Source organism: Saccoglossus kowalevskii, chromosome 5, assembly GCF_978046115.1.
Source record: "Saccoglossus kowalevskii chromosome 5, keSacKowa6.1, whole genome shotgun sequence".
Lineage (NCBI taxonomy): Eukaryota > Metazoa > Hemichordata > Enteropneusta > Harrimaniidae > Saccoglossus > Saccoglossus kowalevskii.
In genome coordinates, this window is record NC_140645.1 from 31,443,423 (window position 1) to 31,456,084 (window position 12,662).

A 12,662-nucleotide genomic window follows, 5' to 3' on the forward strand; every position below is an offset into this window, starting at 1 on the left:
GCAAAGACATTTGATGCTCAAATGCGCTGAACAAATCATATATAATATTCAATCATAGGTAATGACGATAAGTCATAAGTCATACAAAATAGTTGTTTTACTTCCGTTTAGAAATTCCAGTGCTCTACTTTATACAAGGTCCAAATCAAGGGAGCGGCATAATAAAAAGTAAGCTGTACAAAAGCGAGCTAAATCTCACTACAGTGCATCACTAGTTTTGTTGGTATGGTTACAAAATCGGACTTCACATTTATTTCAGATAATGTTTTTCATGATAGAAGAAGTAGTCTCGGAGTAGTACATCATTAACCAGTAAATAAATAATAATTGGAAAGCTCCACTAAAATAGGAAAATTGAAGATATCATCACAAAATCACAGTTTTTAAGAAGTCGAATATGTAAAGTGTATGCTGACAGACGACAACGATGGATTACTGATAATCTGCATGTGCGTTCGGAATTTTCAGTAACCATAAAACGTAAAAAAACGGTATCCAACATTTTTAGAGGTGTATCCACAATGCCAGGTACAACATAAAAGAGATAAATCCATGGTCAATGTTTTCTAAGAGTCAGGTCTATGAGTTCAAAGCCGGGAGTCGTCACCTGCGCATGCGTCAATCAGCCATAGTACGTCGTTGTTTACAAACAAGCGTCTACTCATGAACGTTTTTAGCGTGCGTTGTTATCGTCGCTTGGGACTGATTTCCCGCATGATTTACTGTGATTGGTCTGTCCATGATTTAAATAAAATCATTATTGAATACAAGACGATAAGTTACTTCCGTGTATTATGTTTCAGTGAATGTGATATTCCAATACCCAGTGAACGTTGACTTTGGTAACCTACCAAATCGATGGTATAAATCGAGCGTGGCATTACATACCGCATTATTTCATATACAAGAGCCGAGATGCAGTAGTCTGTTCTGAATATGTTTATTTAATATATGCATTATGAATCATTGATAGTCCTCGCTTCTGATGTGTGCAACACATGTCCTGAATTTGATGATCATTTATTATGACAATTGCTGCAGACATAACAAAAGAAATTAAATGCTTACATTAACAACCAGATTACATAATCCCGCAATATAAGATTGGTCTACTCAGTGACACAACACTATACCAATGTGTGTTTGTAAGAGAGAACTTACAATTCTGTGTGCTGTTTTTAGTACACGTCACAATCCTTGTAGCGAGCCGAAAAGTATCTATAAATATCCCTCGAACTAGCTGGAGGTTGGTGTTTCAATGACAACCAGCTCAGGGAAGGTCGGACGGACAGACTCAGGAACTCACGGACGGTCGGGGACGTGTATCCTAACATGAAAGATCTATGTACTAAATTTGAATGAAAACTGACAAAGCATGTCCAAAATACGACATTTTCAAAAAACAAGATGGCTTCCAGTCGGCAATCTTTGATTCAATTGTGTAATAAATCATCATGTATAATCTATGTACCAAGTTTGAATGAAAACTGACAAAGCATGTCCAAAATACAACACTTTCAAAAAACAAGATGGCTGCCAGTCGGCCATTTTGAATCGAATCTCTAAACCACTGCAAGCGCATATGTCCCACATAAAGTACTAGGCACATGCAAAGGATGAACGGAATCGGTCCAAGGGATTCTGAGATATGACTCCGGACGGACGCACGGACGCACGGACGGACGGACGGACGTAGACCGAATTATTCGTCCGAACGGGGACTAACTAGTAAACTTCGTAGAGGGAGTAATCGGCCTTATTCATTTTATGTCAAAGTTCATGAACCCGGATATTACTTTTAATGAGAATCACAATGTTTACGCTCTGTGTTTTTTTGTGTGGCTTGTGTGGCAAGTAAGTATATATTCGTTATGTTTTAAATACGTACATGATTCTGCACACAAACATGATGTTCATGTGTATTTAAGGCGCCAAGTGTCGCGTAATTGATCAACAATCAGGGTACAATTGAAACGTTTGATATGACTAGTATATATCCCCGCGGTCTGTTTGATTTGTCCAACTTCTACGTTACGATTAAATAAGACTACATTTCATTCTCTGCACATACCAAACACATTATACTATAGTTCTAGTATCATAGTTAATTATCATATTAGTTGCCAATGGGACGTCAATTTCTCCAACATGAAGATCTAGACCATATCCAGGTTGCAGGAATAAGTGAAGATATATACATATATCAGCTGCACGGCGAGATGCATTGAACCGACACCAAAATCATAAAATTTGCATTTCGCAGAGAAATCTCGACAGAGGAGTGGATTCTCGTAGAGTTATGCCACAATCTATGTTTTAATTTTAATCAGTCATTTCACATCTTGTAATTTCATCCACGATAACAACTACTACAAATTATGCCTTTTAATATTATTGTCCGATGAACCGCAAACAGATGTCCCACACTTTCATCTACTTAAAGAAATAATACAACGTGTATTGAGTCATTTTTGAATTCAGTTTCAGCAGCGGTTACAGTTACTGTGCCTGGGTCACCTGTCACTTCAATTGAGACCACATCAACAGTATTGGAATGTACATATACTGCAACTAGCAGTAATCCACTGATTTCATGGTATAAAGGTAGTAGTTCGAATACAGGCTCTATAATTATACAAAAAAAAAACAATGCCGGGGTTTTCCCTCAGCCTGGATTCACAAGACATGACATTCAAGACCAAGCTAGTCTACTTATTACGGATACACAGTTAGGTGATGCTGACAAGTATTGGTGTCAAGTAGAAGGTTTAGGTGATCCTAGAGATGAGAAATCAATCACTCTCATAGTAACTGGTGAGTATTCTATTTTAAAAATAACATATCATTATACGCATTATTGCCTGAGCCAGAAGTATATATTTACTTATCCGGTAAATATATAGTAAATGTTCTATTTTATTGGAATTTGATATTGTGGCATAATTATTAAGCTCACATAAACATATACGATCAACTGGTCATCTGATACATTATCCCTTGTTCAATGGATATTGAATATATTAGTCACATCTCATCAGAGCTGGATATATAATAATTATATATGGTCACTTGTTATTTCTTTTCACTATAGCACTGACTATATAATCTTACGAGCAATAGTGCGTATAATATTACATATTAATTGGTTTAAAAATATGGTAATCAGTCACACCTCTCATTAATTAGGTCACGTGACCATATTATTGATAATATCTCTTGTATTTGCATTCATTATGGCAGTGGTTGCAATATTACAGAAACGCATATCAATGAGGGCAGCAGACCCGAACTTCTTATTTATAGGCAATCCGATGGTGTCTGTTTATTATGTGTATAATGTACCAAAGAGCCAGTGACTGAGGGGAAACAACACTGACCTGGTCTCAATGTAGAGACTAATCTTTTAAAATAGGGTTGCATATTTGTAATATAAAGTGATTTCTTTTCAAATATGAAAATTTCCTTTATCTGGGAAGGTTCTTCTATAAAAAAGAACATATATATAATTTTCATATTTGAAAAAAAGTTGTTATTAACTAAACCACGTACTTTCACACTCAAACAAGCAAGAGATGTGAGACATGTTGGTGAATTAACCTTGGACTTCAATACCCAACAAACGTCAGGGTGATGTCATAGTTTTCTGTTATATCACGTGAAGTTACGACATTACGTCATGTTGATATCTTATGACACGAAAAACATCATTTTTTTTCACAAATACAAAAAACCCGCATACCCTACATCATTATATTTTGATTGGGCTAGCCCAAGTCTTGCGCATTCAAAAATACAAATACTATTTCAATTTGTATTTGCCTCTAAAAATGCAGGAAATATCATTTCAGAGGGCTAGATTTCAAAATTGATCAGACACCTCCATGCAAGATTTCATACCACCGCCTCTGCATAACAATACAACGATAAATGTTGGTGTACCAGTTTGCTCGCAATTAAAATTGAAATATTGCAAGCAATAATTAGTAAATCTTGTTCAGTATACCATGTATTCCCAGATATCATATTCAATGGCTAGTTCCCATGATCTACAACAGTAATAAATAAACAAATTTTGATTTGAACCATACCATTTCAGGGTGTCTAAACAATGACTCAACGACCAAAAAACATATCTTCCACCCACCACAAAAACTGTTGCAATAAACCAACAAAGCAACAAATATCAGGCTGCATCCTGAAAACAACGAGATAGCACATTACAACCAGTGCAAACATGAAATCGTCCACCCCTCCCAATACACCCTACAGCATTAATGGTTCCTATACTCATTTTCGTATATATACAACAAGCTTAGCCAATAGATGCACCCGACCCATCAAACTTTTGACCAACCACTTATTTTAATTATTTTTGAGTGAGGGCGCCATTTACTAATGAAAAGGATCTTTTAAAAGAATTAAACAGATATATATATATATCAGTTCTTTTTATTTAGATAATGGCAATTTGTTGGTCAGAGCGCCCTCTAGTATTTGGTCAGAGCGCCCTCTAGTATTTGTGGGGAATCATGTTTATTTGGAATGCTCTGATTGGATGGAAGTTCGAGCCTAGCAAGGTGTGATAGAATTGGCATGTTATGTTCAGATTCAAATAAGCATGAACCACTAATTTGACAGGGAAGTGATACTTATAATGCAGCAAGCTGTTTTAATTGCTGTTGTGGTCGAGTTTTTATATTTTCCTGTCAAATCGATTTATTGGTCCACTGAAAAATCAAAGCATTTTTAAAATCATGGGTGTTAACTCCCCTCAAGTTATGAGCCGTTGTCCCCTATAAAATAATGGTTGCATCTAACATTAAAATAAAGATGGCGGAGTATAGCGTTAATTCATCTCGTTCTACTCTGGATTACTTGGAGCCAATAAAGATCATAGAAAGTTAGTATTTATATGCCTGTGTGTTTTTTGTTTTGTTTTTTCACTGTCTTTGACTTTCCCAGTATGTTTGTTGCTATTGACAACAATTCAGTCTTTTGTAAGGCTTCAGTCAATGTTTTTTTTTCACTACCTACCCATCTCCTCGTCTGGCACTATGTAGCTGGTGTGGTATATTTATCACAGACAGTAGGGCATTTGTCACATTTAGTGTTTCAAAAAAATATTCTCTGTTCATGTGTATTTATATAAATAGATGCAGTTTCTTTGGCTTGAATAACATTCACTGGCTTCGTACATACAGGTATACTGGTTTACCTGTTTCTAGTTGAAATTTAGCCAATCTTATTAACCAAGACAGTTGGACATGTACTAACACTCGTTTCCAAGTGCCACAGCTTGAAACAAGTAGTCAAATCTGATATTGGCTGGAGCTTTTGCTTATATGGAAATGGACATGGTGAACGGCAAACTCAGTGGTGAGGTCTAAATAATATGAGATATTTTTCCTTCAAAGGTAGAATGCGCTGTTTGCTGTACGGGCTACTGTACATATACTGATGTATATATATACTCTCGTTTTCTGCCCTTCATAATTTAATCTGAAACTGTGCACTTGTAAAAAACCGGTATCACTAACATAAGATTGCTTTAAAAAACACATATATGCATACTGAAATGTTGAAATTATTATTTAGTTACAATAAGTTACAATATGCATATTTCTTCTTATGTCTACATAGCTGCAACACCACCATCTCAGCCTACAATAAGTATTACAGCTGGTAGTAATCCATCCAACGCAGGTAATAGAATCAGATTACAATGTATGTCTACTGGAAGTCCCACTCCGAGTTACAGCTGGCTGAGAGATAACCAACCACTACCTGCAATAACTAGATATCAATTGAGCAGTGATGACAGTGAACTTACAATTAATCCCAGTGACAAAGATGACAATGAAAAAACATTTACATGCCACGTGACTAATGTTAAAGGATATAAGGACGAACACATAACACTTAATATAAGGTGTAAGTAAATATCCATGAATATGTTAACGTATATGAGTTACATTAAAACTATGTATTATAACACCAATGTCCCACTCATTGCATGGTACACGAAAAATAGTTGTACTGAATTATATTATTACCTCCACGGTTTTATTAATTACTAGATGCTCCAGATAATCCAGATTGCACTTATCAGACTACCACCTCATTATCTTACCTACTCGATGACGAAATGAAAATAAAATGTCAATCAACTGATGGCAATCCATTAGCAACCCTGAACTGGTATCGTGGTAACAATCAGATACAGGGTTTATCATCATCTACAAATGTCAACACAGTTACACAGGATTACACGTGGAATCTAAATAGAAATGATAATGGGGAAATATATATAGGTGTTAAGCTACTAATGTTGTACAAACTACACCATTAACATGTCAACTTGGACCTTTCTATGTCTACTGTATGTATATCTTATATATAGAATCTAAATAGAAATGATAATCACGTAATGTATACATGTAAAGCTAGTAATATTGTAAAACTACACCATTAACATGTCAACTTGAACCATTCAATGTCTACTGTGAGTATATCTTATATATGGAATCTAAATAGAAATGATAATCAAGTAATGTATACATGTAAAGCTACTAATATTGTACCAACTACACCATAAACATGTCAACTTGGACCATTCAATGTCTACTGTAAGTATATCTTATATATGGAATCTAAATAGAAATAATAATCAAGTAATGTATACATGTAAAGCTACTAACGATGCCCTAACTACTCCATAAACATGTCAATATGGACCATTCAATGTCTACTGTAAGTATATCTTATAGATGGAATCTAAATAGAAATGATAATCAAGTAATGTATACATGTAAAGCTACTAATGTTGTACAAACTGCACCATTAACATGTCAACTTGGACCATTCAATGTCTACTGTAAGTATATCTTATATATAGTTTAAATACACATACCAGAGTAGTGTATTTAATCCTGTAATGTTGCTGGCTTGATCATATATAATCTTTTATAATGTTAGATGTGCACAATTATTAATTCAACTATTTCTTTTACAGTTCCGGCAGAGAGTGTTACATTATCTGGCATAACCAATCCTGTGAAGGAAGGTGAAACTAAAATACTGACTTGTACCACATCAACCAGTAATCCAGCATCTCAGATATCATGGTTAAAAGATAACAATGTATGGACTGCTAATACATATGAATCTATTACATCTGATGTTACAAGATAGGGAGATTATAATGGTAACATAAGTGAACAACAGATGACAATATCCATACAAGCAGAACATAACAGTAAATCATATCAATGTCAATCAAGTCATACAGACTTTACAGGTCACGTGACATCTACTGTCATTGACCTTACTGTGCACTGTAAGTACTATATATTTGTTTATATTGTGATATTCACAGTAAGGGTTATATTCACCCTTTAGTTATTTTTAGATTAAGGATAATCAATAGAATTTAAAAGTCTTTAGAATATTTTTATATTTTGAGAATAGATTGCTTATAGGTCATATGTGGAGGTCGAGGTTGATTCGGATCACTAACCAAATTTAAATAAATGTGGAATTACTTTATGCAGAATTAACATTTCTGTGAACTGTATTTAAAAAAAAAATAATTAGAGTTGTACATGGTCTGAAAATCTAAAGCAGTTTATCATGTTCTAATGCATGAACAATCAAATACATTCTTAGATGAGAACTATTATGAATATAATAGAATAGAATATTGCTTTATTACAACGTTAAAGAAAATTTGACAATTCTTTTTTTGGTTTTTACACATGTAGAAGGTGTATTATGTGTCTCGTTAGACCCCATCCTGATTTATCACACAGAATACAAACAAATCAACGTTATTACTTTAGGTATAGATAACTTTTTAATTTGATATATATTATTGATGCATGAATTAAATAAATAAATGGCGGTTTCATTGAAACCATAATACTAGTGAGCCATAAGTTTTGATTTTTATATTTTCTGAATATTTACATAATTTATTAATACGGTTTGATTTGTTCCAACCTAATGACTAATGAGTTTATAGACGTTATGCATAATTACTCTGCTTCAACTTGCAATGAAATGAATTGAAAACTTTCTGTCCTGCCTTCCTGACTTTCTGTTATGTCTTCCTGGCTGTTATGTCGTGAATAATTTAGCACGAAAGACACCATAATATTGCATTCCACTTCTGAAGTTTTGTACTGGTGTAGTCTGTAGTCAACTTTGTGCATCTTTTTATGAAACGTTTGTGCTTTTATGACATTTTACAGCTCTGTAACTACCGGAAGTATACACTTATGAATAAATACCTATACTTAAAAATAAAAAGTCTTTCAGCAATAAATGGAGTTTATGTTGTAGTATTGAACAAGTAATTCTCATGGCGGAATTAGTTAAACATAATCGAGGTTAAAGAAATGTGAGCCTAAAATGTCATATATACCATTTATAAGCTTATTTAAAACTTGTGGTTAAAATTCATTCTTAAAATATATTTATATATTAAAATACAATAAATCTATCAAATTGTGGCAGATTCAAAATTTGTACTGATTCATTTCTGACATAAATAACTGGTAATTTTATGACTGACCCCATCTATATTTAAGAATCACATACTTGTTGAACTATATGTTTATACTACATTGTATTTGACTGGTTGTTTGAAATACAGAATACAAAATTTCACAAGACTGTAAACTAGAATGAATATGAACACAATTAACAGCTAAAAAAGTATATTTCAAATATATGTTTATCAAAAGTAAAAATAATTTAATTTTTATTGTTGCTGATAAACACAAATACATATTTGTGATTATCATGCACATTTATTATAAACATTTAATAATGATATACTTTGTTATTCAAATTCCCTTTGGCAAGGATATAATTGAACATTATTTATAGTAGCATGGGGTGAACAAAACAATACAAAAACATTTATTACTCTTCTTATTAAGTATAAACTAATTTGTCCTGTGAATAATGGTCACTGCAGCAATAGGTACATAATATCATGAAACCATATTGAGTATCTGAAGTATATAGACTAGTGCCACTTGGTCAAGATAGTTTTATGCAGATTGATTAGACGTTACTGTACTATTTAGTATGTTATTCAGTTGGGAATATTAGTGAATTGTCATTGCTTATCAGTGTACAGGGCAATTGGAAATAATCACATAATCCATATTTATATTTTTCACTTAGTTAAACCACCATCAGTGAGTTTGAGTGGATACAGCACTACAGTAAAGAGTGGTGATATGTTGATATTAACCTGTGAAACTGACAGTAGTAATCCTGCAGCTGTTATATCATGGTATAAAGATGGTGATATAATCACTGGGAATTCAGATGAAACAATGTCAGATTATTCAGAGAGAAGTGGAAATAATGGTGGTAGAATAAAACAATAAGATTTAGATATAAGATTACTACCATCCCATAATATGGTACAATATCAATGTAAAGCTGTTACTACTGAGGTTAATAGTATATCAGTAGATTCAACCACTCAACAAATCACTGTATATTGTAAGTATTATTCTACACTATACATACATACAGTATTAGAGTTAACTAATAATATGGTACATTATCAATGTAAAGCTGTTACTAATGAGGTTAATAGTATATCAGTAGATTCAACCACTCAACAAATCACTGTATATTGTAAGTATTATTCTTCACTATACATACATACATACATACAGTATTAGAGTTAACTAATAATATGGAACATTATCAATGTAAAGCTGTTACTACTGAGGTTAATAGTATATCAGTAGATACAACCACTCAACAAATCACTGTATATTGTAAGTATTATTCTACACTATACATACATACAGTATTAGAGTTAACTAATAATATGGTACAATATCACTGTAATGCTGTTACTACTGAGGTTAATAGTATATCAGTAGATTCAACCACTCAACAAATCACTGTATATTGTAAATATTATTCTACACTATACAAACTTACCCTATTAGAGTTAACTAATAATATGGTACATTATCAATGTAAAGCTGTTACTACTGAGATTAATATTATATCAGTAGATTCAACCATTCAACAAATCACTGTATATTGTAAATATTATTCTACACTATACAAACATACCCTATTAGAGTTAACTAATAATATGGTACATTATCAATGTAAAGCTGTTACTACTGAGGTTAATAGTATATCAGTAGATTCAACCACTCAACAAATCACTGTATATTGTAAGTATTATTCTACACTATAAATACATACATACAGTATTAGAGTTAACTAATAATATGGTACATTATCAATGTAAAGCTGTTACTACTGAGGTTAATAGTATATCAGTAGATTCAACCACTCAACAAATCACTGTATATTGTAAGTATTATTCTACACTATAAATACATACATACAGTATTAGAGTTAACTAATAATATGGTACAATATCAATGTAAAGCTGTTACTACTGAGGTTAATAGTATATCAGTAGATTCAACCACTCATAAATTCACTTTATAATGTAAGTATAAAGCTGCATGCAGTATTTAAGTTAGATTCAGTCAAATAATGACAGTGTACGTTATGTAAGTATTATTTATTTATTAGAGGTATTATGTTTGTGGGGAGTTGACTAAACTGTGTGATGAAAATTAAACTATTATGTGAGTATATTTCGTTATATCAAAAGCGTGTACAAATGTGTGTATAGTATAAACTATAATGCATAGTTAACTACTGGATATTCCAATAATACTTCTGGGTATTAGCAATGTTTTATCTTGTCTGCCGTATTTGTATGTATTATCACAGAATATGGCTTTGGCTGATGTTTGGGATAAAGAAAATACATTTATTTATTTGTTTATTTATTTATTTATTAGTTTATTTATTTATTTATTTAGTTCCTCCTAGTTATTTATATTCATGTACAACCCAACTGACTGGTTACCCTGGCAACATAGACCATGTGATGGAAGATGACAATTTAATGTTGACATGTACATCGTGTAGCAGTAACCCAGATGCAGTTTTAGAATGGTACCAAGACAACCAACCAATATCAAATGACAAGCCAATGACGTATTCCAATGATGTACACAATCATGGAAGGATGTCAATACAAGAACTGAGCCTAGTTTTATCATATCGTCACCACAACAGTGAATTCTACTGTGTAGCTGTGAATAACGAGTTTGATAGAAGTCACGTGTCCACATCTGAGCCAGTGAAATTGAATGTTTATTGTAAATATGAATTATATTGGTTAGCACGTAATCTATAATTGTATGTCCCAAACCATCTCTTTCCAGTGCACTTAGATACATTATGAATTTATGAATATATTGAAAAAAGTTTTAGTAATTGTGTGAATTAAAATTGTCTTGCATGTTCATTTCAAATTGAAAGCATACATTTTTAACTGAATCGCTGAAAATATAATTTAAAATATGTAAAATAAAAGCCCATGCTATATTATCGATATCACACGCTTCTTTATATTTAGGTTTAACCTTCAATGGACATCTGTCCATTTGTTTGCAGTGCATACCATTTTGATTGATGGAGGATATAGTGTACCCTCATAGAATACTCATTTCATATCAATTAGATTTGAACAATTTCGGTGATGAAGTTAGCTGGGCATGTCACGGTGAACTGCATTATGTCTTGTGGGTTTGCATAAATTTACTTAACCTCCAGAGTTTACTAGAATGATTTGATATGAATACAAACATGTTTAAAACATATCTATTAGATAAATTAAAATCATGCTAGATATTTAATGCTGTAAAATCACATTGACTTGTGTTAACATAACATGCAGTGAATTGCCGTATAGCTAAGGTTAGAAAATAACATAGTTATTGCTTTCTAGACACACCAATTGCAGTGAATGAAACATGGAATGAACAGTCAAGAGCTGATGAGGGGGAAACGGGAGAACTACGATGTCAGATTAACAGCAACCCTACCTCTACACTACAATGGTTTGGTTCAAATGGAAATGCTCTCACCAACAATGACAGAATTACAATTACTAACTCTACACAAGGAACATTACATGAAAGCATAATTACAATTAGTAATACACAATCTGATGATTATGGTAACTACACATGTGTTGCTGAAAACTACTTTGCAAATACAACATTTATTGTAATATTCCAAGGAAAAGGTAAGTAATTATACTTTGACAATAACAATTACATAGTGTAATTGAAGTTAAAGTTGGTAAGACATTTATTAACTCAAATTATTCCAAGACCATTGTACGATACAAAACAAGTAATAAATTATCTTTATGAAATAAATAGAGCACCATACTTCGGTATATGATGAAAACAAATCCAACAATATCGTACGAAATTCGGCGCTGTTATATAGTGTATTCCACATTTTATATTTTATTTTGTTAATAGTTCATATAAGTTAGCTTCTACTCTCTGTTTACTGATATTACGAATGCGGACAGTTTTCAAAATATAGTAGTCGCCATTCGCATTTTAAAATGTGTTTCACCATTATATATGTGCGTGCCAGTTTCAATATTTATCCGTCTACCTTTGTACAGCTTACATACAACCAATTGAATATTATATATTTTCATGATTGACCGAAACATGGCAACCCCAAATAGCAATAATCTAATACACATTGTATGGACATATTCTCTTTATATG

General features: G+C 32.6%; 2 protein-coding genes across 2 annotated transcripts; both read left to right on the top strand.

Moving 5' to 3' along the window:
* The first annotated feature begins 2,619 nt into the window (after window positions 1-2,619).
* LOC146746052 (cell adhesion molecule CEACAM5-like) lies at window positions 2,620-6,460 on the top strand. Its single transcript, XM_085499669.1, has 3 exons — window positions 2,620-2,814; window positions 5,641-5,931; window positions 6,078-6,460. The coding sequence occupies exons 2-3, from the start codon at window positions 5,727-5,729 to the stop codon at window positions 6,347-6,349; spliced, it is 477 nt and encodes a 158-aa protein (XP_085355795.1). The 5' UTR covers window positions 2,620-2,814; window positions 5,641-5,726; the 3' UTR covers window positions 6,350-6,460.
* A 3,815-nt stretch (window positions 6,461-10,275) lies between these two features.
* On the top strand, window positions 10,276-12,415 carry LOC146746053 (opioid-binding protein/cell adhesion molecule homolog). Its single transcript, XM_085498923.1, has 4 exons — window positions 10,276-10,359; window positions 10,884-11,225; window positions 11,858-12,157; window positions 12,402-12,415. The coding sequence occupies exons 2-4, from the start codon at window positions 10,952-10,954 to the stop codon at window positions 12,413-12,415; spliced, it is 588 nt and encodes a 195-aa protein (XP_085355049.1). The 5' UTR covers window positions 10,276-10,359; window positions 10,884-10,951.
* Window positions 12,416-12,662: the final 247 nt, after the last annotated feature.

Bases quoted from the DNA above. Each gene is read 5' to 3' on its own strand.
- LOC146746053 (XM_085498923.1), top strand. From the start codon at position 10,952: ATGGAAGATGACAATTTAATGTTGACATGTACATCGTGTAGCAGTAAC. The intron at 11,226-11,857 runs GTAAATATGAAT...ATTGCTTTCTAG, and splicing joins AGTGAAATTGAATGTTTATT to ACACACCAATTGCAGTGAAT.
- LOC146746052 (XM_085499669.1), top strand. From the start codon at position 5,727: ATGTCTACTGGAAGTCCCACTCCGAGTTACAGCTGGCTGAGAGATAAC. The intron at 5,932-6,077 runs GTAAGTAAATAT...ATTAATTACTAG, and splicing joins CATAACACTTAATATAAGGT to ATGCTCCAGATAATCCAGAT.